This window comes from Phaenicophaeus curvirostris, chromosome 1, assembly GCF_032191515.1.
Source record: "Phaenicophaeus curvirostris isolate KB17595 chromosome 1, BPBGC_Pcur_1.0, whole genome shotgun sequence".
Taxonomy (NCBI): Eukaryota; Metazoa; Chordata; class Aves; order Cuculiformes; family Cuculidae; genus Phaenicophaeus; species Phaenicophaeus curvirostris.
In genome coordinates, this window is record NC_091392.1 from 201,225,147 (window position 1) to 201,249,054 (window position 23,908).

At 48.0% G+C, this 23,908-nt stretch overlaps 1 protein-coding gene across 1 annotated transcript in view; it reads right to left on the reverse strand.

The window, feature by feature from the left end:
• The window catches only part of FGF9 (fibroblast growth factor 9), a 30,948-nt gene extending 18,968 nt beyond the window's left edge, over positions 1 to 11,980 (reverse strand). Inside the window, exons 1-2 of the mRNA XM_069883550.1 lie at positions 10,845 to 11,980; positions 3,847 to 3,950 (exon numbers count right to left, since the gene is read on the reverse strand). Coding sequence (XP_069739651.1) covers positions 3,847 to 3,950; positions 10,845 to 11,121 — 381 coding nt within the window. The 5' untranslated portion in view covers positions 11,122 to 11,980. The remainder of the gene's footprint in view (positions 1 to 3,846; positions 3,951 to 10,844) is intronic.
• Between the last annotated feature and the right edge of the window lie 11,928 nt (positions 11,981 to 23,908).

A 23,908-nucleotide genomic window follows, 5' to 3' on the forward strand; every position in this document is an offset into this window, starting at 1 on the left:
CCAGCACCCTCCTCTCCACACCCTCCTTTCAGGTAGTTGTAGAGAGCAATAAGGTCTCCCCTCAGCCTCCTCTTCTCCAGGCTAAACAACCCCAGCTCTCTCAACCGTTCCTCATAAGGCCTGTTCTCCAGCCCCTTCACCAGCTTCGTTGCTCATCACCATGTCTCCTCTGCAATATCACATACATATATCTTCAGCTTTCCCTGGCTAAATCCGTGTCACAAGGAAGAAATTGAGAACAGCCACTCTGTAATACACAGCTGCCTGAGAACAGTGTGAGCGTCACTGCGCTCTTTTAGCCAGAAGATGCAGTAGGATCTGCCCCCCGTAACAGTGGCAAGTTGGGAAGAGTTTGTCAGGCAGTTAATCTAGGAGGAAAACAGCACTTTGAGAAGGCCAAAAGGAACGTGTCTGGATCAAGATATGCTGAAACTGCCTTTACTGTTGCCTTTCATGAAAATTGGCAGCGATGACCCATCCTGGCTGCTCTGTTTCACCATATGTCTCATCTCCAGTGGCACCACAAATATGCTGGGAAAAATCTTCCTGTGCCAAATGTTTCAAACACAAATATAGAAGGATAGAGGTCATTTAGGTCGCTAATTTGAATCGCACCTAATGTATTTTTCATGCAGCAATCTGAATATAAATATGATAGTGTCATAGACGCGAGGCATCTATTCTGGCAGTGACGAGTGCTGCAGTGCTGAGTGCCTGCAGAAACACCTCTGCTTAGACCCACAATGCTGATGTAGAGCAGGACCAGCTATTTCCTAGTTTACTACTCAGTTGTGCATGGGAAATGGTTTTCCCACCTTAGAAAACACGTTCACAGCCTCACAAATGTACCTGCTCCATGACAAAGCTGATGCTATTCAGAGCCCTGAGTGAAGAAATCAAGACAGAGTGGCCTATCTCCCAGCACAGGCAGCAAACGGATAACTTAGTGGTGCTACAGAACAGTTCAAGTGACTGCTGTGCTTAATTCAGGTGGAAAACTGGAACCTCAGTCTATCACGTATCAGTCTTGAAACTAATTTCAGTTGAACTGATCTCTCTTGCCCAGAAGATAATTCTGAGGAGGATTGTGCCTTGCCTCTGGTTCAAACTGCAACATTTATTCCCACCACAGAACTTCATTTTCAATTAATTGTGGGTTTTGCCTAAAAGCAAAACACTGTCACTTGAAAACGTCCAGCCAATTCCATACAAAATCTGCTCTGAGGCCTGCTTATCTCAGTGTTTCCATGAGAACTGACAGTTGCTGAAATATAGGCACTAGGATGGCTAGTGTTGACAAGGCTTTAAAGCATCGTCACACTGAGTAGCCATTAGAGGTTATATTTCATTTGAAGTCATGTAATTCAATTACCATCACTCTTTAGTACGTCCCATCTCTGGGTGCTGACAATAAGCCATATCATCCATCAGATTTTAACCTGAACTTTGCATTCTAGCTCTACAGATTGCCAGTTCTGCATTATGAATGGCTTCATATTTTTAGCATCATTTCTTAGGGAAAAGAGGTTATCCACTCACATTGTACATCCATCTGCCTGTCTATCCTTCCTTAACTTTTGAAGCAGTTTCAAACAGGAGTCAAAGGTCTTCAAGAAAATTAAATTCCTATCAGTTTTGTGACTAGTCAGAGGCAAAGTAAAGAATAGAAATCACTGGCACATCCCAGTTGGGAGTAGTGAGCTATGTAATTCCTGCAAACTAACAACTCGGTGAGCACAGACAGCTAACAGTGTCTCTTTCTCCATGCAAGAAACATAAAAGGCTGTGGAATTTGTGTCTGTGGAGGGACACAAGGTGAGGGAGACTCATGTCTTGGACTGTGAGACACAAACGCCTAGGAAAACAGGCTCCTTTACAGCTGCTGATCATGGAACAACTATTTTATTAACACAGTGAGCTTAGTAATTTACAAAGAATTTCTTGTGCATATTTCTTCAGCAAAGAATGTTTTGAGTACTTCATTCTGACAGTCAAACACATTGCAAACGCTAAATATAAATTGCACACAAAAGTCATGTTGCATTTGCTTTCCAAAGTTTATGCATTTAAGCTCTATCAATAATCACATTTTCTTTTCCTGAATGTCTGAAGTATAGAGTAACTGATTCACTATGTTTATCTGTTTAAACCACTACTCTTACTGATGATTATCAACATTACTGATTCATGTTACTGTTGTTGTTCTGCTTTTTTGCTGTCTAACTGAACCATAAAAGTACTCATGACTTCACCTCTTTATCCCATTCATCAGCTTCACAAGCATTATGACTTCTGACAACTTACTCACTCCTCACAGGCAACTTGATGACATCTGTCAATGCATCCATTCCCTTTCTGTCTTCTTCTTCCCATCCTGCCAACCTTTTTCTCTTCCACTTTGCCATTTATGCTAAATTCCTTTTCCTTGGCCTTTCCCACTCACTGGTGCTCATCATCTCTGCATCTCCCCTTCTCCCATGTTCACACATTCTCCATCTCAGCCTTGTTCCCCTTTCTACCACATCTTTTTCTTTCTCCCACATACACTGCTGGCTTCCTCTCCTATCCTGCTCTTTGCTTGGAAGACAGTCCCCTTGCCCTCTCTACCTTCCCTCTCTCACATAAAATTTTATTGGAAAGGAACCAGTGAACCTGGACACCCCCATAAGAACACTTCTGCTTGACCTTCCTGGTCTTACTTCCTCACACTCCTGAGGAATTTTCACCTACCCTCTCATCACCATCTTCTCACATCTCTGTCCACTCTCACTGCTGTCCCACCCAGTCCCTTCCCCGTCCTTTTCCCAGTCATGGTTACTCTCTTCTGACTGAGGTATCTTCAGCTGCACCCAAAACCACTCTCTATCACTTTAACTCCTTTTTAAGTGTCTCTCTTTGAAACATTTATACCACCAATCAACAACTGTTACCTTCTCCACTGTGCTTCTGGTGAACCCCAATGAAGCCTCTCTTCACTTTAGACCCTTGCTTACCCTTCGAACCTGCCATCCTCTTCCGCAAATCCAGCCGCTTCTCTAGTCCTCAAATCCAGCTTTGGATGTTGATATTCTACTGCCAGAAGACGTTGCCTTCTACTGTTTGGGGAGCTATTTGCCCCATTTCAAGATTCCCCTTGCCCACGATCTACCTGGGATGTGAACCCTCATGTACATCAGATGTCTTAAGTATTCCCAGGTAAGGGTCATATCGCACACATACACACACATACATTTTTCAGGCAGGTTGGATTGCTGTTTTTTTCACATCTGAAATACTGTTTTACTCACCCCTCCCTTGCTCCCATCACTCAATGCTGCTGCCAGCCTGCAGGGACCACCAGCTTAAGTTTCATTAAGACCACCAAGCCCTTGCCCTCGTTCCTATATTTTTTATAAATTTTACCCACCCCCATTTGGCATTTCTTTATCACATATGCCACCCTTTTACCTCCCCCTCTACTTGCTTTTGTCGTTCCTAGAAAGCTCTCTGCCTACGCACAAAAGGCAGTGACTTTGTCTCAGTTTAGGCCTCTACTAAAAGGACAGGTTTACAAATCTTACAGTACATCCTTAAGCCTTCAGTGACCAGCCCTGGCCATCAGTCTACATTGTTTGTATTCAAATTGTCATCTGTCCACATTATTACTCATTCCCAATTTTGTCACCTCTTCCCTCTCCTGTATTTTTACACCACCCACAGGGTCTTGTTTCTCATTGGACTGCAAGGTACTTAAAACACAAACAGGGCTTGTACAGTGTCTGGTGCAACAGGGGCTTGTAGGAGTTATCAAGCATTTATCCCACAGAACATAAGGATCATGACTGACCAAGACATGTGGGAACTTACCGAGCCGTACAGTTCCCCTTTCTCATTCATTCCAAGGTAGAGTCCACTGTCGACTCCTCGGATGCTGACCAAGCCCACTGCTATACTGATAAATTCCAGTATACCTATAAAACGCAGGAAAAAAACAGACAATGTATACGATGTTTCCATTGAAAGATTTGGTTTTTCTCAGATGTGACTGATCTCTGAGCAACAAGCAGCTATTTTCAAAGGTGTTTTCCCATTTTCAGAGTTGTTTGGAGGAAGATGAGGAGTAAACAAATATATCTTAAAGTACAATACTTGAAGAGTGAAGTCGTTTGAGTCTCTGCTAGAAGGATGCATTTTAGACAGCATTATCATACCAAATTAAAAGATTGTTCTCAATCTCTCACGTAATTTCTAAACACAAATCTAAAGCTCACCCTTATTCTAATTTAGACAACAAATAATACATCCCAAGAAAATAAAAATGAGCATTTAGATTGCCAAAATTAGCAGTACTAAAGAACCTATGAAATTTGTCTTGCAAAACAATTTCTGAAAAAAATACATTTGAATCAGCATTGTGAGATGAAAACAATATTGCACATGGAACCAAATAACCTACATCCAGGTATCAATGAATTGGAAACATTTACTCACAGTATGATCTTCCAGAAGCTTGAGAAATGAAAATCCTTAGTACAGTCCAGTCTTTCACACATCTCTGCCTAGATATTAACCATCTCTCTGCTGTGTTATTTTTTACTCATCTCAAAGCTGAAAATTAAAATATCCTAAATCTAAGTAATAGTACATAAATTATTAAGCCTTTCCATGCTTGTAACGGCAACCTTACGCAAATATTTGTGCACTAGAGATACGGAGATTTTGCAGAGAAGCACCTTCTGTAAAGCTCCTAGATTCAGCATCAATGCACATGGTACAGTAAGTGTCTGTATCAAATATCAGCTCATCTGGTGAGTGTTTGGGGTGGTTTTGGCAGCCTTCCCTGCAAACTGCTTACCTCTTCAATGAGGATGCTACCAGCCAAACCTTGCATAAACCTAGAAGTCTTGTGGAAAAAAAAATGGAAATTGCTTCCTATTTGGGGAGCATTTGTTTAAGACAGTAACGACCTCGCAGGAGTTCCCCAGCAACGTTCAGAGGCACACTGCTGCGTTATGCTACTTTGTGAGCCACAAAACAAAGCACAGAGTGGCATTTTTGATATATTTTGTGAATTTTCGTGCCTAAGCACACCGCATAACTATTTTTAAAGCTTATTGGAAACTATATTTACATGAAATAATAAAATAACAGCACAGTATGTGTTGAGCCTCATGTGGCCAATAAAAAAGCACTTTCATGGATTTCTGAACAATTAATTTGGCATCTCTCGCAAAACAGTTGAGCACTAATCAATAACAGGCATGAATCACATAAATCTAACACAGCACAAGTTGAAGCCAATAGGGAAAATTTATAGCCAGGCTAATATAAAGATGAAATGTATTCCCTGTAAGGGACCATTGATCATTACCTTATATATTATTCAGTACTACAAACACCAGAGTCTTATTGTTTTGATAGCCCTGTTTTAAGGCCCAGGCATCTTAAATTATTCTCTGCATATGCACAAATAAAAAATACCGGGAGGAAATGCTTAGTAATTACAGATTTTTTTTCTAAAGTAATAAAAAATGGTAGCATGCGGCTTATCTAGCATATGTAGTATCTCAGATACAATCAATCCGTTGAAACAATTTAAACATTCCCATTGTATCTGGAGACAAAACACTTTCAGATTTCTTACTAAGGCTTCTTCTACAAAGCTGTTGCCAAACTATCATATTACCTGATATGTATTACCAAGCAATTTTAACTGAGGTTAAATCTTATGTTAGGTGTGCAATATACCATCCTACGGCTAAATTAGTAACTCTGGCATGTTTCTCATGAGTATAAATGTAGACTTTAATTGCTGCCCTCATTTCAAACATTTGGGTGCATGCTGCTTAGTGTGTCAAAAGAACAAAAAAGCACTGTCACATCCTATTGTAAGTGCACAAGATTAATTTAAGGTGCTTGGCAAAGCGCATCCACATATTTGAGATCAGAATAGAGCCTTGCTCATTTGAAATATTCAAAAGCCTATTCACAGCAAGTTTTATGTGCCATGCTGTTAAGTCCTTCCAGAGATTATCTGGGGCCAAGCACGCACTCTTACACAAGTGTCTTGCCAGTTTAAGGATGGCATGATTTGGCTCAACGCTTCTATTAATATTTTCACTGTATAGTTTCTATAAGATACGTATAGTGCTTAGGACCCGAACCAGATATAAAAATAGATATTCCTGTTCAAAATGAGGCTGGACCAAATGAAAACCAGGACAGCTCCAAACTTTACAAGCTAGGGCCCTATTTATAGCTAAATATAGGGAAGAGAATTAAAGGAGAGAGGAATTAACTGTCTCAGTGCATGGAGTGCTGAGCATCTTCTTGTCAGACACTGAGCATTTTCTTTAATGAAACCACTCCAAGGCAAAGACCCGTGAGGAAGAAAGTTTGACGGAAAGTTATTCCTGACATGCCCCCATCAGCCCTTCAAGCACCTTCCTCCCTATGACCCAACTCTGATGGTGCTGAACGGCAGCAGGACACCAGGATGCTGGCCATGAAGGCCAGTTCTGCTCTCCTGCCAGGCTCACGGGAGAGAAGAGGTGGGTTGCTCACACAAGGTGAAATTTTGACTTTCATCTAGTTCGGCTCGGCTGCACAACAGACCTACAGAAGTATGTGCCTTGGGTTTAAGTAACGAACATCTACAGATCTTTTTACTGTGAGCGTTCCACCCTTTGCACATTTTTTGTATTTGGCTATATTATAGGCTGGATTGAAGCAATTTAACGTCCACTTAGCACGCTAACACACCATCGACCAACAGGGTAAACAAGCATCTCTGCCAACCAATTCTTTGTTCACCTTGCAGGGGATGCAGGGAGAAGGGATGCAGGGAGAAGGGATGCAGGGAGAAGGGGAGCGGAGGAGCGCAAGTCGCTGGAGCAGCCAGCCAAGCAACCACCCCCCCGGGGACGAGCAGAGGGGCGAGGAAAGCGGAGACCTTGGTGGCTAAGAAGCTGCCGGGAGGTCACCCCGGTGCCGGGGCGAGGGTCGGGGCTCCCCTGGCGTCCCCCCCACCCCGCCCCCGCCCGGCGCAGCTGTCACCGCTCCGCCCGCTCCCGCACATGATGCCAATTAAGCGCCGGGAGCGCAGACAGCCGAGAGCCCCCCAGGAGGCATCAGGGCTCCGCTTCACTTCCAGGCTCTCCCAGCGCCCTCGCCTCGCCCCCCGCTCCGTCCCCTGAGCATCCCCCGCATCCCCTCCCCTCGCTCGCTGCGGGGGATGCTCAGGGGCTTTCCCTCCCCCTAAAATGCAGACCCCGATTCCCATTCCTGGGGGGCAGAGCCCTCCACAAGCACACACGCACCCACCCACCCCGGTCTGCCGGCTCTCCCCGCAGCGAGGGGAGCGGGGACAGCCCCGCATCCAGCAGCAGGAGGGATGGGAGGCTCGCCCCGGGGCTCCCGCAGGTGATGAACGCAGCGGTTCCTTGTAGCAGCAGGTCCCGGGGAGCGGAGGTCACCTGCTGACAAGCTTTTTTGCGCTTTTTTTTTTTTTTCCTTTCTTGCACGCTCCTATTTTTTTAATGCTGTGCATGCAGTACTTGTGCTGACGCACAGAGGCACGCCTCTCCGCTCTTCCAGAGTTCCTGAATTTACAATGACTCCACTGTCTAGCAAATGCCCTAGACTAAAGGAGACTGCATCAAAAAAAAAAAAAAATTAAATTTGTCACCCAGGAGAGATAAGGCTTTGATCACCTGAGAGCGCATTACGGGAGGGACCGAGCCGGGCTCTCCCGGAGAGCTTTTTCTTTGAGAGATGGACATCTTGCTGCAGAAATTGCGAAATGCCAAGGCTCCCAGAACCGGGCGAGTATAGACACACAGCACGGCTCGGTTTATTGTATGCAATGGGCACGCATCCAACATAGCATCACAAAAGAATTACTCTTATCTGATGTCTCTCCAGAGGTGTGTGTGTGTGCGGGGAGGGGGATTCCCACAGGGCAGAGCCCAGAGAGGAGTTTACGCGCATCCCCCCGGGGTTTTCTCTTTGTCCTCCTTATTCTTGGAGGAAAACTTCCTTTTCACTTTCTTTTTTCACTTATCGTCCTCCCACCCACCCCAATCCCCCCCTACACACACACACACGCAGGTTTCTCGCACACGCTCAGAGATCAAGTTAACCCGCTCTCCCACGGGCACCTCCAGACTTGGGATGCAGCTCTTCCCAGGATCACCAGAAGGCTTTCCCATCACCAAAACCCGAAGAGCATCTGCCACTCTGCAAGCTGCCGGCAAACACAACTGCAATGCCACAGCACCAATTCAAAAGCACCTGAGATCCCTTCCCGACCCCCAAATAAACCGGGAGCCCCAACGCATCCCTATGGCTTTGCCATGCCCGGGCTGCCCGGCAGGAGCATCCCCAGCGCGCTCCGTGGGGTTTATCACAAGGGCGCATCCTGGGGAGGAGAGGGTGATCAAACCGCCACGGGGGGGGGGGAAGATCTATTTAAAGCCAAAGCGCTGGAAGAGCTGCTCCTCGGAATCGGCAGTTTCCTACAACCGCGGCTGGAAAGCCATTTGTAAAAAGGGAACGCCGCGAAAAACGTGGTCACCGCCGCCTTGCGCAGGGAGCAGCTGGCGACCCTCCTCGGGGGGCTCTGCAGGCCCCCCCCCCCCCCGCAGTTCCCGCTGTGAACACAGCCGCGGGGTCCCACGCCTGCCCGCATCGCACCCTCCCTCCGCATCGCTGGTCCCGCACCGCCCCCCCGCATCGCTGATCCTGTACCGCCCCCCCTCATCACTGATCCCGCGCTGCCAGCCCCGAACTGCCCCCCCGTATCACTGATCCTGCACTTCCAGCCTCGCACCGCCCCCCCCGCATCGCTGATCCTGCACCGCCCCCCCGCATCACTGATCCTGCACTTCCAGCCCCGCACCGCCCCCCCGCATCACTGGTCCGACACTGCCAGCTCCGCACCGCATCCCCCATCACTGATCCTGCACTTCCAGCCCCGCACCGCCCCTCCGCATCACTGATCCTGCACTTCCAGCCCCGCACCGCCCCCCCGCATCGCTGATCATGCACTTCCAGCCCCGCACCGCCTCCCCGCATCGCTGGTCCTTCACTTCCAGCTCCGCACCGCATCCCCCATCACTGATCTTGCACTTCCAGCCCCGCATCGCTGATCATGCACTTCCAGCCCCTCTCTGCCCCTCTGCATCACTGATCCTGCACTTCCAGCCCGCACCGCCCCCCGCATCGCTGATCCTGCACTTCCAGCCCCGCACCGCCCCCCCCGCATCACTGATCCTGCACTTCCAGCCCCGCACCGCCCCCCCCGCATCGCTGATCCTGCACTTCCAGCCCCTCTCTGCCCCCCTGCATCACTGATCCTGCACTGCCAGCTCCGCACCGCATCCCCCATCCCCCATCCTACACCGCTAGCCCCGCACCGGCCCCTCCCGCATCACTGATCCCGCACTGCCAGCCCCGCATTATTGATCCTGAACGGCCACCCCGCACCGCCCCCCTCCATCCCTGATCCTGCACTGCCAGCCCCGCATCGCTGGTCCTGCACTATCAGCTCCGCACCGCATCCCCCATCACTGATCCTACACTTCCAGCCCCGCATCCCTGATCCCGCACCGCCCCCCCATCACCGATCCTACACCGGCCCCGGGGACCCGGGCGGGCGGGGGACGGAGGAGAAACCTACGGCCGCTCGATCCTCATCCCTCTCTCTCCATCCCTCCCCCTCCTGCGCCCTTCGGAGATCAGCTCCTACCACACCGGCATCAGCTAAACAGCTTCACACAGCAATAAAATACAGTTTAGATATGGTTCAACATCTGGCATTAAAATACGAAGAGATAGAGAGAGAGGAAAAAAAATCATCACAGGACTTTGTTTTTACGACCGAATTTCAGTGCTGTCAGGTTGGGTCACTCACAAGTTAACTCCTTCCAGCAGCTGGGAGCGTGGCGAGCTAACCTGGCATATTTTCTTCACCGCTTTTTAATTAAAAAACCCGAAAGAATCGGCTCATCCGGGCTGTTTTAGTTACTTTTTTACATTCCATGTGCCCGGCTTTTATCATTTTCCCAGGCACCGGAGCAGCTCCAGGCTCTGTGTGAACTCCCAGGCTCTTCGGAGCGGCCGAAGCAGCCCTCGCTGCTGAGTCACAACCCGCGTCCCCTTGGACATGAAACCCAGGGGATGCTCCTTCCAATTCGCTGCCAGCAGCTCGGGAAAAGCAGGTTTTGCTGCAGCCTGCCCGGCGGGGGAAGGGGTGAGCACGGACCCCACCTGCGCCGTGCGGGATGCGGGATGCGGGATGCAGGATGCAGGGTGCGGGATGCAGGGTCCGGGATGCAGGATGCAGGTTGCGGGATGCGAGGTGCAGGTTGCGGGATGCAGGGTGAAGGATGCAGGGTGCGGGGTGCGGGATGCGGGATGCGGGATGCAGGGTGCAGGGTGCGCGGGGTTCAGGCGCTGCCGGAGAACCCGCGCCGGGAAGCGAAATAGGCTGGGTTTGCAATTCTAGCAGTTACCAGGGCAGGTAATGAGCAGAGAAAAACGCAAGAAAAGCCGCCGTCAGTTTGCGTACAGGACGACAGCCACTCCCTTCAGGAAACTCGGCGCATTTTAAATTGCGGTGGTTAATGATTAAAACCCCTTTAAACTCGCGAAATCAAATCATTCAGCAGAAACGTCCCGAGCAAAAAAAAATTCCACCACCACCTCCCAGCCCGTGTCTGCTCCGAGGCAGAACTTGGGGCTACACAAACACACACACCCCCCTTTCCATCCCACCTCGCACCCCCCCACCCCACCCCCCCACCCCGCAGTTCTGCCCCATTATTTCATCCCATGGCCGCTAAAGGGTTAAGGATAATACCTACCAAATCTGCTGTGGTCTTGCCTGGTTCCCTGGATAGTACCATTGGGGAAGATTTCTAAATGAAATCCAGTCCTGCAGTATAGCTGCCTCCGCCTGAGGATCCCCTTTAAATGGTCCAAGTCCGTGACCGCGGGCCCCCTGGGCAGCCCACCTGCCTCAGACTGACCCAGGTGGTCACTTAACAAAACCGGACTGTCCACCGGCAAAACGGGCACATTCCCAAAGGGTCCTGCATCCTGCACACCGAAATAGTTCCCAACTTCACCTAAGGGAGCCATCAGAAGATTCTGCTTTTAGAGAATAAGAATAAACAATAATGATGGTGCCAAACCCAGGAGATATAAAGATTAGGTATATTCCACTCCTCTCCCCTCCCTAGCGCAGTTACAGAGAAAATGTTCTTTCTTCAATCCATTAAATGCATAAATAAAAGTAATATTCTGTTTTGACTGGTACAGGTTCAAGGTCAAACCAGTTAGTCTAAGAAAACCACCACTTTATACTCACACACTGACATATTTATAAACATATAGATGTGTATATCTATATGAATGCATATATCCCCAGCTCTTAGCAAGCAATACGGTCTTCAGCCCATCCAACTGTAATAAAGAAAAAAATCCGTAGTTTCTCCATTTGGTTTAAGGTAAGAATGACCATAGCAACTTAAATACCTAGGCGTTATAGGGTTTGGTTTTTTTTTTTTTAAGATGCACAGGCTACGTCAGGATTTATGGATTCTGACTCCAGAAAGGCATGCGCTGTTTTTACTCTATAACAGACTGCATACATCAGCATGAATCCCGCAAAGGGGGAGGGGGGAAATCTCACGTTGTTGGCTGAGATAAATCCAATTAAAAAAAAAAAAATCAGGAAAAAAAAAAAAAGAAAAAAAGAAAAAACTTTTGACGTCCAAATGTATTATCCAGAATTCTCAGGAGGTTCAGCAGATGTCCACTGGTTTAGGATTATTGACGATCCACGAGCAAAGCAGCAACATACAAGTGCTTGTGCCTTTCTTGGCTGGCTCGGAACAGGTGTTGCTTCTGCAGGGCTCCCAGTGAAATGTTGTACTCCAGCACTGAGCTGCAGCTCCTGGATCTCCATCCAGCACGCAGAGTGGCGCAGGAAGAGGCATTGGGCTGGGTTTAAGGTAGTCCTGATTGCTGCTGGAAGGATTCTCCGAGGTCCTAGCGCTCAGCCCTCCCTACCTGCTGCAATACCGAGCGGCTTCCAGCGCTCGGGCTCTTACTGCTCTGCGGCAGCAGCGCCCGCCGGCAAATAAATAAATAAACGGGGCGAAACTTCGGGGGGAGGGAAAGAGAGAGAGGAGAAAAAAAAAAAAAAAAAAGCAAGAAAGCGCCGCGATGCTAAATATACCGAGCTGGAGCGCTGCGGGCTCCTCGGGAAATGCCCGCATTAGCCCGAGTCCCCCTTGACATTGGCGGGGGGGCAGCGCCCCCGCACCGCAGCCCCGCACCGCAGGTAACCGGGCTGTCCCGGCGTCGGGCGGGGGCTAAATGCGGCTCCCCGAGGGGCTGCGGGAAGTTTGGGACCCGGGAAGGAGCGGGGGGGAGTCCTTATCACCCACGATGTATTTTTTTTTTAACCCTCACCCCGCCTTTCTCTGCCCCCCCCCCCCCCCCCCCGCGCTGCGGGGCAGGATTGGGGATGCTGCCGTGGGAACCTCTGCCACCGCTCCAGGGGGGGAGCTCCAAACGGGATCTGGGGGGCTTCAAAGGGAACGTGGGGGGGACCTGGGGGGCTCCGGGGGGGGGAGCTCCAAATGGGATCGTGGGGGCTCCAAAGGGAACGTGGGGGGTGACCTGGGGGGCTCCGGGAGCAACCTAGGGTGCTCCAGGGGGGACCCGCAGGGCTCCGGGGGGACCTGGGGTGCTCCAGGAGGGAGCTGGGGAGCTCCGTGGGGGCACCTGAGGAGCTCTGGGGAGTCCTGGGGTGCTTTGGGGGGGCAGCTGGGGAGCTACGGAGGGACCTGATGTGCTCCAGGGGGGAGCTAGGGTACTCCGGGGGGACCTGAAGTGCTCTGTGCAGGAGCTGGGGGGCTCCAAAGGGGACCAGGGGTGCTCCAGGGGGCAGCTGGGGTGCCCCAGGGGGAACTGAAGTGTTCTGGGGGCGACCTGGAAATTTCCAGGGGGGAGCTGGGGAGCTCTGGGGGGACCTGAAGTGCTCTGGGGTCACCTGGGGTGCTCTGGGGGTGATCTGGGGTGCTCCAGGGGGAGACCTGCGGCTCCCCCAGCTTTAGTTTTTAACAGCACAGTGGAGGGAAAGGAGAGGCAGGCAGGAGGTGGCATGGGGGAGGCAGGGGTGTCAATAAGTATGTGTTCTTCCCCACCAACCCCCCCGCCACCCCAAAAAAAAAAAAAAGAAGTTATTTAAAACCACCAGGAAAAACCCAGCGAAGGGGGAGAGGATTCCCGTTTCTTCTTATGATGCCGAAGATTGGTGGTGTGGTTTTGCCGCGCTCCAATGTAGCTGCATTAATCAGCAAAGGGACAGAAGGGTCTCCTGCCCTTGCAGAAGGGTGGCTTGGGCAGAGCTCAAAGACCGAGCATGATGCAGAGGCTCGTGTGAAGGAGAGGACGGCTCTGGCAGCCCCTCAAATTCTATGCAGAACCTGGAGACAGGCTCTTTTGTGGGTGGGGGGGGAGGGAGAGAGAGGCTGGCATCAAAAAAAGGAGAAGAAACATAGTGTCTTGGGGGTTGGGGGGGGAAGAGATTGCATGGTGTGAATGATGATGTGCATCTCTGAGGTAGCGGGGCCCAGAAGGTCACTGGTAGAGGCTGGAAACAGAACTCCAGAGAAGGAAAATTTTGCAAGGAGGTTAATTAAAAATAATTGACTGCCTGCACATCCTCCTGCCTGGTGGGCATGCGGTGGAGGGGGTGGCTGTCCTCACCCTCACCACCCCAAAACCCAGCAGCCCAGCTCTGACTGGTGCAGCCTTTCTGCATCCCCCCCACTTGCCACTGTGACTTAACACTTGAGGGAACAAGACTTCTAGTTTCCATGTCTAGCGGGAAAACTGCAGCAGGGAAATGCTGTGCCCTGAATCCTCATGGACCTTTAGGGAACTGACATGCACTATGTCAGTGGTGCATGAGCCACCTCCCTTTCATTTGACTCCATGGGTCTTTATTTCTGTCTGAAGGATGGGATGCAGAAGCTTCAGAGCATGGTCCCATAATGCTAGTTCTGCACAAACCCACAAAAAGAAGCAGCTGCTGCACGTCAGTCCATGCACTTGGATGCGCGAGAACGGACAAGCCCCCAGCCCCCAGCAGGGAAGTCAGCACTCTCCACTAAAAACTTCCATAGCATTTACCCCATATGTGGGGTTTAAGGACGCTGCTCGCACACGCACACACACGTACACGGGTTATATCAGCATGAACAACTGCAGAATGACTTGGGAAAAAGTGCGGAACTCACCATGTCAAAAATCATTATTCTTTATCAACTGGATCACGGAAGTACCCAGAGGCCCCGTTTAGGGATCACAGTCCCATTGTGTCGGATACTGTAGACACATGTAATAAGAGAGATGCTCGATGCCCAAAGAGCTTATGATCTTAACCCATGATGAAAGACAACAGGTGTATTCCACAGGCCCATGGGGGAAGGAGAAGGGAAAAGCAGCCTTGGGAATAAAAAGCAACAGGCCTGGCCAATGACAAGTGTTTGGTGTCAGAAGTAACTTTTAAGGAGATTTGAAGGAGAACAATAAAGGACCTTCATGGTTATTAACAGGAAGGTTTGTCCATGCAGAATGTCTAACTTGGAAGAGAACATAAAATCGCTTGTTAGGATATCGGACTGCTGAAAAGTGAAGGTTTGTGCCACTGGCAAAGCAGAGGGAATATTGCAGGGTGCCCAAAGGGCCTGGTATCTGGTGTGGTCTCAGTCTAGAAACAACTGGGAAAGAGGCTTTTTTTATTTTTTTATCTAGTCCAGTCTTCCGTATGTTGCATCCTGTACTTCAGACCAGCACACCTTACGAAATGTATCTGAAGGTAAAAAAGTAAGTATTGGTATAGTTGCTTTTTTTTTAAAAAGGAATTTAAATGGAAGTCCACAGATTATTTGCTATAAGAAGTTTAGTGTTATAAAAGTGTTATCTAAGTTGAGCCTTTGATGTTTGAATTACTCATAAGTATCAAAGCCACACATGAATTATGCAGGACATCCCCAAAATTATACCCATCTGTGAGTAGGTGGTGTTCCAACCCTGCTTCACATAAAACCTATCTGTGATGTGTAATGTCAAACTTACCCCTTACAGAAGTTTGCCTTTACCGATAGCTGGGGCTGTATTACAAACCTACACTTTTACCCCCAAGACACTGAGGCAGGAACATCCCTAGCTCCCCTCTACTCGAGATTCACACCCACTTCCCTTATACCCTCCTGGAATTAAAGACTGCATCTGCCACAGTGAGTCATCAAGAGCTTACTCATCAGCTTTATGCAGGATTTTAACTCCTGCAAGCAGAGCTGGTCAGAAGGAGCCTGGATTTCTTAAGTAGTTCCTGGTACATGTTCTCCTCACACATACCGCCCTAGTGTGACATCTCTGGCAAGTTTTAGACATTTTATTTAAAAAAAAATAAAACAAAAAACAAACCAATATTTCACCTCCACTCTGCCAACCAGTTCAGCCTCACATGAACTTCTCAGTTTTTGAGTATCATTTAGAAAACCGTATCAGCCTGCCATAAGAAAACGGGGGGGGGCAGGGGTTTCATTCCCCCAGATTGCATAATTTCACCAAAAATACAAGATCTTATTTTGAAGCTGCAATGAATCTAACTTGTTTATTTTTCCTTGTAGACAGAGAATTGGAAAACTTACACTATTAAAAAGACAGGTACGACAACTTTCCTGTGAAACACATGGCATTTGCTATTTTTACTAAAATACCTTGAGTCAGCAAACTTTTAAAAACTGCTTTTTTATAAATCAAGAATAATATAGAAAGTAGTGCTATTTTCAGTTTTATTTACAAATAAGAAATTTTAGGTTACTTGGAAATATGATATAAGCCCAGATATAAGATTATTAACTCATTGCACCTCACTTAAGGTTGCCACAATAGAGACATTGAGATCTAAACTACTCGTTCTTTAATGCAGATAAATAGAAACAAGTTTAGGGCACAAATCATATGACCTATTCTAGGCGTCTACTTTAGGATGACATGACTCATGCTCTAAAGATGCTTAATTATTCCTCGTGTATGAAGGGAGCCTATATTAGATGTAGGCTTCTACATGACAGAGGTCTAGATAGGACTGGATGGATCCCACCTGCTACTACTCTATATATGTGATTCAGCATTTCCCCAGAATGGCTGGTGAGGGCACTAAACTATTAATATAGCTGAGCAAATTAATCCTCCAAAGAAAACTCATGTCATCTCAGCAATGAAAAGTCACTGAAAGTCATGGTTATGAAACATTCGATTTGCCTGGAAATAAAATATTTGTGAAAACCTATTAACCGTGTGATGCGGGTTGATTGGATTAACCTAAGTAGTACCTACGGGTTTAGAAAACTTCATGTAGAATATATCTGCATCCTCACTTCAAAAACTGTAGAAATAAAATGAAGCACTTATAACAAAAAAAAGATTACTTCTAAGAATCTCAGAAGACAACATAGAAGGGCCCATTTTCTCAGTTCAGCAAATTTTCAGACCAGAGGAGTGTAAAACATGTAGTTTAGATGGAAAAGTCGAAGAAGACACCAACAATCACAGCCGCAGCAGGATATCTGACAGAGATTGTGGTATTATGGTATTTTGCTGCATACCGCAATTAGTGAATCTCTGCTAAATTAGCATTGGCAGAATACGATCTTTGTGACTGTCCTATGGAGGAATTTATCACAATACATGTTTTAAGGTATTTAAGTACAAAAGTAATAATGCTGTTATTGTTCAGATGTGGTTGATAGCATTGACACAGGTGTTGATAAAGTCTTATGGAACGTGCGTCCTTCTTGAGTGATGCTGGAAGGTAGGTAGGGTGATGTAAGTGTGACAGCTACCAAATATGTTTCAAATTCCTTTCATGCACGTATTCATGCATGGCTTTTATCTGCTTTTCTTAGAAATAACTTGATGTTCCAAGTCCTTCCAGCTAAAAAGCCAAAGCACTGTTCATTGGAAGAAGAAAAGAGGAAGAAATCAGAGTTGCCATGTGTGCAGGTGACCACAGAGGCCTCTGCATGGCCAGTGACGTGTGTGGCACAGCTCACAGAACCGCTCACCGCAAGAACGGGTCTGCCGCTGCCCACCCTTTGTCCTGTGCTCCTGTCCTGTCCAAGCACACACAATGTCCTCTGTTCCAAGAGGTTTCTGTCTTTTTCATGCTGCCGTGCTGTTGGTGCTAGTTTGTGACTGTAGGCTTGGCAGGGCTTCCTAGCAGGCTGCGGGGTGTCTCGGAGGTTCTTCCTTTGCCTGATACACTCCTTTATTGGAGAGTTAATTGCCTGAAAGGTGAGGTGACATCTGTACACCTACCAAAGCCCATATCCAAATGACCAGACCAGAGCTGTAGCCAGCAACTGGCTGGTCACCATCTCCCTTGGGGCAGGGAGAAGGTGCTTCTCAGTGCTCATCTGGCTCAGCAGGAGCTGGGTGGGTGCCACCACTCACCCTTCATCCTACACTGTAGCAGGTGCAGCAGCCCGCCGAGCCTTCACTCCAGTGGAGAGAGTGGTCCATGACGTCTCCGTGCCATCTCCATGGTCCATGCCGTCTCCGTGCCGTCTCCGAGCCATCTCCATGCCCACCTTCTGGAACTGTTAAAAGCCTCGCTAGCTCCCCAGTGGAAGTGATTACCTGTCCAGGTGCAGCACCATGGCCGTACAGGACATTCCCTCCCACATGACTTTAATTGGAAGAAAGGGGAAGATTTAGACTAGACATTAGGAAGAAATTCTTCATGCTGAGGCTGGTGAGGCACCGGCACAGGTTGCCCAGGGAAGCTGTGGCTGCCCCATCCCTGGAGGTGTTCAGGGCCAGGTTGGATGGGGCCTTGGGCAGCCTGGGCTGGTGGGAGGTGTCCCTGCCCATGGCAGGGGGGCTGGAACTGGATGATCCCAGGCTCAGCCTCACCTCTGCGCCGGGGAAGATCGTGGAACAGATCCTCCTAGAAGCTGCGCTAAAGCCCATGAAGGTCGGGGAGGTGATCAGCGGCCATGGCAGGGGGGTCGGAACTGGATGATCATAGAATCACAGAATGATTTGAGTTGGAAGGGACTGTAAAGATCTTAAAGATCCCTTGAAGATCTCGAAGGACCTTAACGAGCTGTACGGTCCCTTCCAAGCCACGCCACCCTGTGCCCCCCTGCCCCGGGGGCTCGGGGCTGGCGCTGCGGGGGCCGCGCTTGTGCGGGGCTCTCTTGCCCTCTAGCGGGCGAAGCCGCGGCCCGAGCGGCAACTCGGAGAGAAGGGAGTCGGCCCGGGAGCCAAGGGAGACCTCAGCGTGCCTGCAGCTACCTGCGGTGGGGCGGGTGTTGGTCTCTTTATAGAATCACAGAATGGTTTGGGTTGGAAGGGACCTTAAAGATCATCCAGTTCCAGCCCCCCTGCCCTGGGCAGGGACACCTCCCACCAGCCCAGGCTGCCCAAGGCCCCATCCAGCCTGGCCTTGAACACCTCCAGGGATGGGGCAGCCACAGCTTCCCTGGGCAACCTGTGCCAGTGCCTCAACACTCTCAGAGTGAAGAAATTCCTCCTTATATCAAGCCTAAATCTGCCCCTCTCCAGTTTATACCCATTTCCCCTCATCCTATCACTACAAGCCTTTGCAAACAGTCCCTCCCCAGCTTTCTTGCAGCCCCTTCAGATACTGGAAGGTCGCTATAAGGTCTCCTTTGAGCCCTCTCTTCTCCAGGCTGAACAACCCCAACTCAGCCTGTCCTTGCATGGAAGGTGCTCCAGCCTCTGATCATCTTTGTAGCCCTCCTCTGGACCCATTCCAACACCTCCATCTCCTTCTTCTGTTGAGGATTCCAGAACTGGACACAGTTCTCCAGATAACGACTCACAAGAGAGGAATAGAGGGGTAGAATCCCCTCCCTCGACCTGCTGGCCGCACTTCTTTTGATGCAGCCCAGGATATGTTTGGCCTCCTGGCCTGCAAGCACACATTGCTGGCTCATGTTGAGCTTCTCATCAACCAGCACCCCCAAGTCCTCCTCTGCAGGACAGCTCCCAATCACATCATCCCCCATCCTATATTGAAACTGAGGATTGCCCCGACCCAGGTGTAGGACCTTGCACTTGTCCTTGTTGAACCTCATGAGGTTCTCACAGGCCCACTTCTCCATCCTGTCCAGGTCCCTCTGGATTACATTCCGTCCTTCCAGTGTGGCAACTGCACCACTCAGCTTGGTGTCATCAAACTTTCCCAAGTAACAAGTGATAAGACGAGAGGGAATGGCTTCACATTGTTCCAGGGGAAGTTTAGATTAGATATTAGGAAAAAAAGCTTCACTCAAAGTGTTGTCAAGCATTGATACAGGCTGCCCAGGGAAGTGCTTGAGACAGCATCCCTGGAGGTATTTAAAAGACAGGTAGATGAGGTGCTTAAGTATATGGTTTAGTAGTGGACAGGTACGGTTGGACTCAATTATCTCAAAGGTCTTTTCCAATCAAACAATTCTATGATCCTATGATGGGGCAGTCAGAGGCACCATTCGTTTTTGGTGGGTGTGATTCCCTCAACTGGTCATGATGGCAGCCCAAGTCCCCACTGGCTGGACCTGAGGCAGCCAAGCAAAGGCTAGTCTCCAAGGGGAGCATGAGGCTGTGCCCCCCCAGTTTCTGGGCAGGCACTGAGTGCCCACAGCTGCTGCTGCTGAGGAAGGGAGCAGTCACTGAGGACATGGCCCTGCCATGCAAGCACCTAGAGGTAGCTCTGCAGCGAGCCTGCGGCTGGGCAGGGATGGAAGTGGAGCTGGAGGCTGTGCTTGGGTAGGGGAGGGTGGCTGTGCTTGTAAGACCAGTTTTTAAGTTGTCTTGCCTTTGCTTACTAAAAGTTCTCCTTTTGTGCTAATGAATTAGAAATATTTCACTGTTGCGATCTCCATCATTTTCTTCCTTCCCAGATCCAAATCAGTAAAAACTTTCTCCTTTCTTACTTATTTTAAATGTACCATTTCCATCTAACAAAAGATCTTATGCCATCACTAGGAATTCTTCCTTTACAAAGATGTTTCAGAAAATTTTCATTTCTTTTTAAACCCATCAGTGACTTTCTTCCCATAGTCTTCAGCTTGACTTTATCACTTTCCCCCATTTTGCAAATCAATTTTATTCTTCTTTCTCCCCATTTTTTAATTATTTTCAGTATTATATATTGCATTTTTGTTCTGACTGCTGTTGTAACCACTGAACCACAACAGGCTTAAAAGTTATCCTTTTTATGAAATATAGCTTGTTAGCTAGCTAACAGAATTCAGAATCTGAGTTTGTCTTCTTCCTTGCTAAAACTTTTCCTCCTCTCACTCTTATTTATGATTTCCCCTTCTCTGGGAAACCCTGATACCTCTGGGGTAACCTCCCCCTTTCATTTTTGTTCTTTGAAGAAGGGTAGTGATGAGAAAGCCCTATGTTTGCCAGTTGTGAATGTAGTTGGTTACTTGGAATGCAGTCACTTGGAAACCTCCACTCTCTGCTACAGTTATAATAATCCTTTGTAATATTTTACATGCCTGTGTCTGTTTCATTCGCTTAAATGCCATCCAATTGCCTTGTTGATAACTAACATATTTTGCATCATTATGCCTGTTGATTTCTTTAATCATTCTGATGCTATTTCACCAATAACTCAACAGTATGTAACTGCACTCTGATCCCCTGATGTGATGGGACAGAAAAGGTAACCATTTTCTTCAAATAATTACCCTCAGTATGTACTAATGTTTTCCTTTTGATTGGCCAAGGCAAAAGCACCTCTGACTGGAATCTTGGCTTGTTTCTCCTGAACTGCCTGCTTTTAGTGCAAGACTGGAGACCCTTTCTCCTTGTATGGGGAGAAAAGAAGCTGTAGACAGTAGTTGTGGGGAGCTGAGGGACTGTGAGGTTACTAAGCTACTCTCCATGGAGGACTGCCACCTTCTGTTTAAGGGATTTCTGTATTGTGGAACCAATCAACGGTAAATTTCTTTGACAATATCTGTGACCATCATCACAGATGTAGCAAGCAGTGGTCCTTTCATATCATAGATCTTGTACTGTACCAGAGAAGCATCCAGGTGTTAACCACGATATACGGTGAATATCATTCTAGCCATGGAGACTGTACCACAAGCTTGTCTCAGCTCTTGATTGCTCGGCCAACGGGGCTAATCCTGTGTTCAACTAAAAATGTTTAGGTCTGATCCTAGTAGAAAATTCAGTGGCACTCAAGACATTAACATGGTGGAGTGCTGATCTGCAGACAACAGTGACATCACACACCATTAAATGGTGTTTGTTAGACTTCTTACATTTGATGGTATTCACCAGCTTAAGGTACTCAGGGATCTTTCATCAGTAGCCAGGCTATAGCCCTCTAACACTGTCAACTGTTAGTGAACTACTGCACTGACAAGGTGAAGGAGGAGAGAAGGGACTGTGCTGTACAAATTGCCACCAGTGTAATATTTTCACATGTTGTCATGAGCCACCAAAAGCATTTTATGTATTATGCCATGTGCTGGTGAAGAGTTGGAAATGCCTGTGACCTAGCAACTACTAAGGTATTTCAGATAAGGAGATTTTTGCCTTCAGATCTCCATGCAAAGCTGAAACCTGCTTGATGTTATACAGGGAGTTAACTAACAGTAACAGTGATCTCTTCTAGGTTTAAAATATGCAAAAAATAGGTTTTCAAGAAGAGGAAAAATAAATCAACAGCAGTGGTTCTGAGGTACTACACAGCCCTCAATGCAAATCTCCTTCTCTCTCTCTGGCTTTCAGGGCAATCATAGAATTATAGTATAGTTTGGGTCAGAAGGGACCTTGAAGATCATCCAGTTCCAAACCTCCCTGCCATGGGCAGGGGCATCACACTAGACCAGGCTGCCCAAGGCCCCATCCAACCTGGCCTCAAACAGTTCCAGGGATGGGGCAGCCACAATTTCCCTGGGCAACATGTTCCAGTGTCTCACCACCCTCATGGTAGAGAAATTCCTCCTTATATCAAGCCTAAATCTGCCTCTCTCCAGTTTATACCCCTCATCTGATCACCACAAGCCTTTATGAATAGTCCCTCCCCAGCTTTCTTGTAGCCCCTTTCAGGTACTGGAAGGTCGCTAAAAGGTCTCCTTGGAGTCTTCTCTTTGCCAGGCTGAATGACCCCAACTCCCTCAACTCGTCCTTGTATGGAAGGTGCTCCACTCTTCCGATCATCCCTATACCCCTCCTCTGGACCCGTTCCAAGAGCTCCATTTCCTTCTTACGTTGAGAGTTTCAAAACTGGACACAATACTCCAGATGAGGTCTCACAAGAGAGGGATAGAGAGGAAGAATCATCTCCCTCACCCTGCTGGCCACGCTTCTTTTGATGCAGCTCAGGATACGGTTGGCTTTCTGGTCTGTAAGCGCACATTGCCGGCTCATGTTGAGCTTCTCAATCCTTTTATCAGGGTCACCCCCACACTTCTAGTACCAGGCTGTATCTTTATCCCTACAGGGGATGCCTTCCTACAGAGGAGCTGAACAGGAGAGAGTCTCTACTCCTCTGCCCCTACCCCTCAAATTCCATACTGGGTTTCCACATCCTACCTTCATTTCTCAGAAAAAAAAGGGACATTGAGATGAAAAGCACTTTACTGGCAAGAGTTTGGTTCTCTGCCTTCATAGCTGCTCTTGATAAAAAACAGCTTTCCCATCCTGTTGTTCAGAGATTTCATCAAAATCTGTAAACCTGAAATCCACTGTGGAGATTCCAGCCCCCTCCCAGCAGCTGTTATTTGAAGAGAGCTTAGAAATTCACCAGAGGGTCTGAAAAACACATTAGCACTGGGAATCCACAACTAGGATTTCACACCAGAAATAGATGCTGTCTGAACTGCTTTGCTTTTTCTAGACATTGCAGTGAAATCACTGACAGGCAACTGGAAAAGAAACCATTCAGGGGGTTCCTGTGCTTCCTTTGCTTTAAACATTGCTGTAAGTTTGTGAAGAATACAGTTACCATCAGGGATTTTCAGGAACTGGCTTTATAGCACAACAAAGCACTGAGAGCTCCTTCTTCTGCAGATACAGACAAATTGGCTCTGATTACCTTGCCCTTACCGCAGTAGCACTGCAGCCAACAGAACTATGCATGCAAATGTTGAGACATCAGGCAGGATCAGGTATCCTGCTTTTTTTTAGATGGGGGACAGGCTTGCGAAGAAACATGGCAAAACTGAAGGGAAATTATCTTGCCAATCCTCATGTTATGCTATTTGTATAAATCTTGATAGGAACAAGCAGGAGGAATTTGTTTGAACTTTCTGGAATTCATACCATGTATTCTTGTAATCGTCTGATCGTTCCAGCTCTGTATTTGGGAACCTGTTTCTGCTGCCTTGCTGAGGGCTGCTAAGGACCTTGTAAGCTTGCTGCCTTCTTTAGAGTACATGTTTTGTGACTGTGTCTTCCAGTGAGGCAATGGTGACAACACTGCAAACCTCAGTCTTCCAAAAAACCGAGGCAGATTTTCATCTTGGTAAACTGTCACAGCAACATCCCATTTCTGGAGCTCTGACTATTAATATGAATAGAAGATAAGCACATTTTAGTCTTTTATTTCCTTGTTTTAAAAAAGCCTCTTAACTGTTCTTCATTGCAAACCCTCAGAATTTGTGGGCCATTCTTGGTCATAGCTTCCATAATAATGGAAAACTGTAAAAGTCATCATAGAAGGCCAGCTGAAAGCAAAGGCCATGTACACCAAGCACAGGGAAATGAGTAAAAGATCTAAGAACTGCCTAAACATTTACAGAGTCACTCTGTGAATTTCTGGAAAGACTGCCATCCAGCTGCTCAAAATACTTGACTCTCA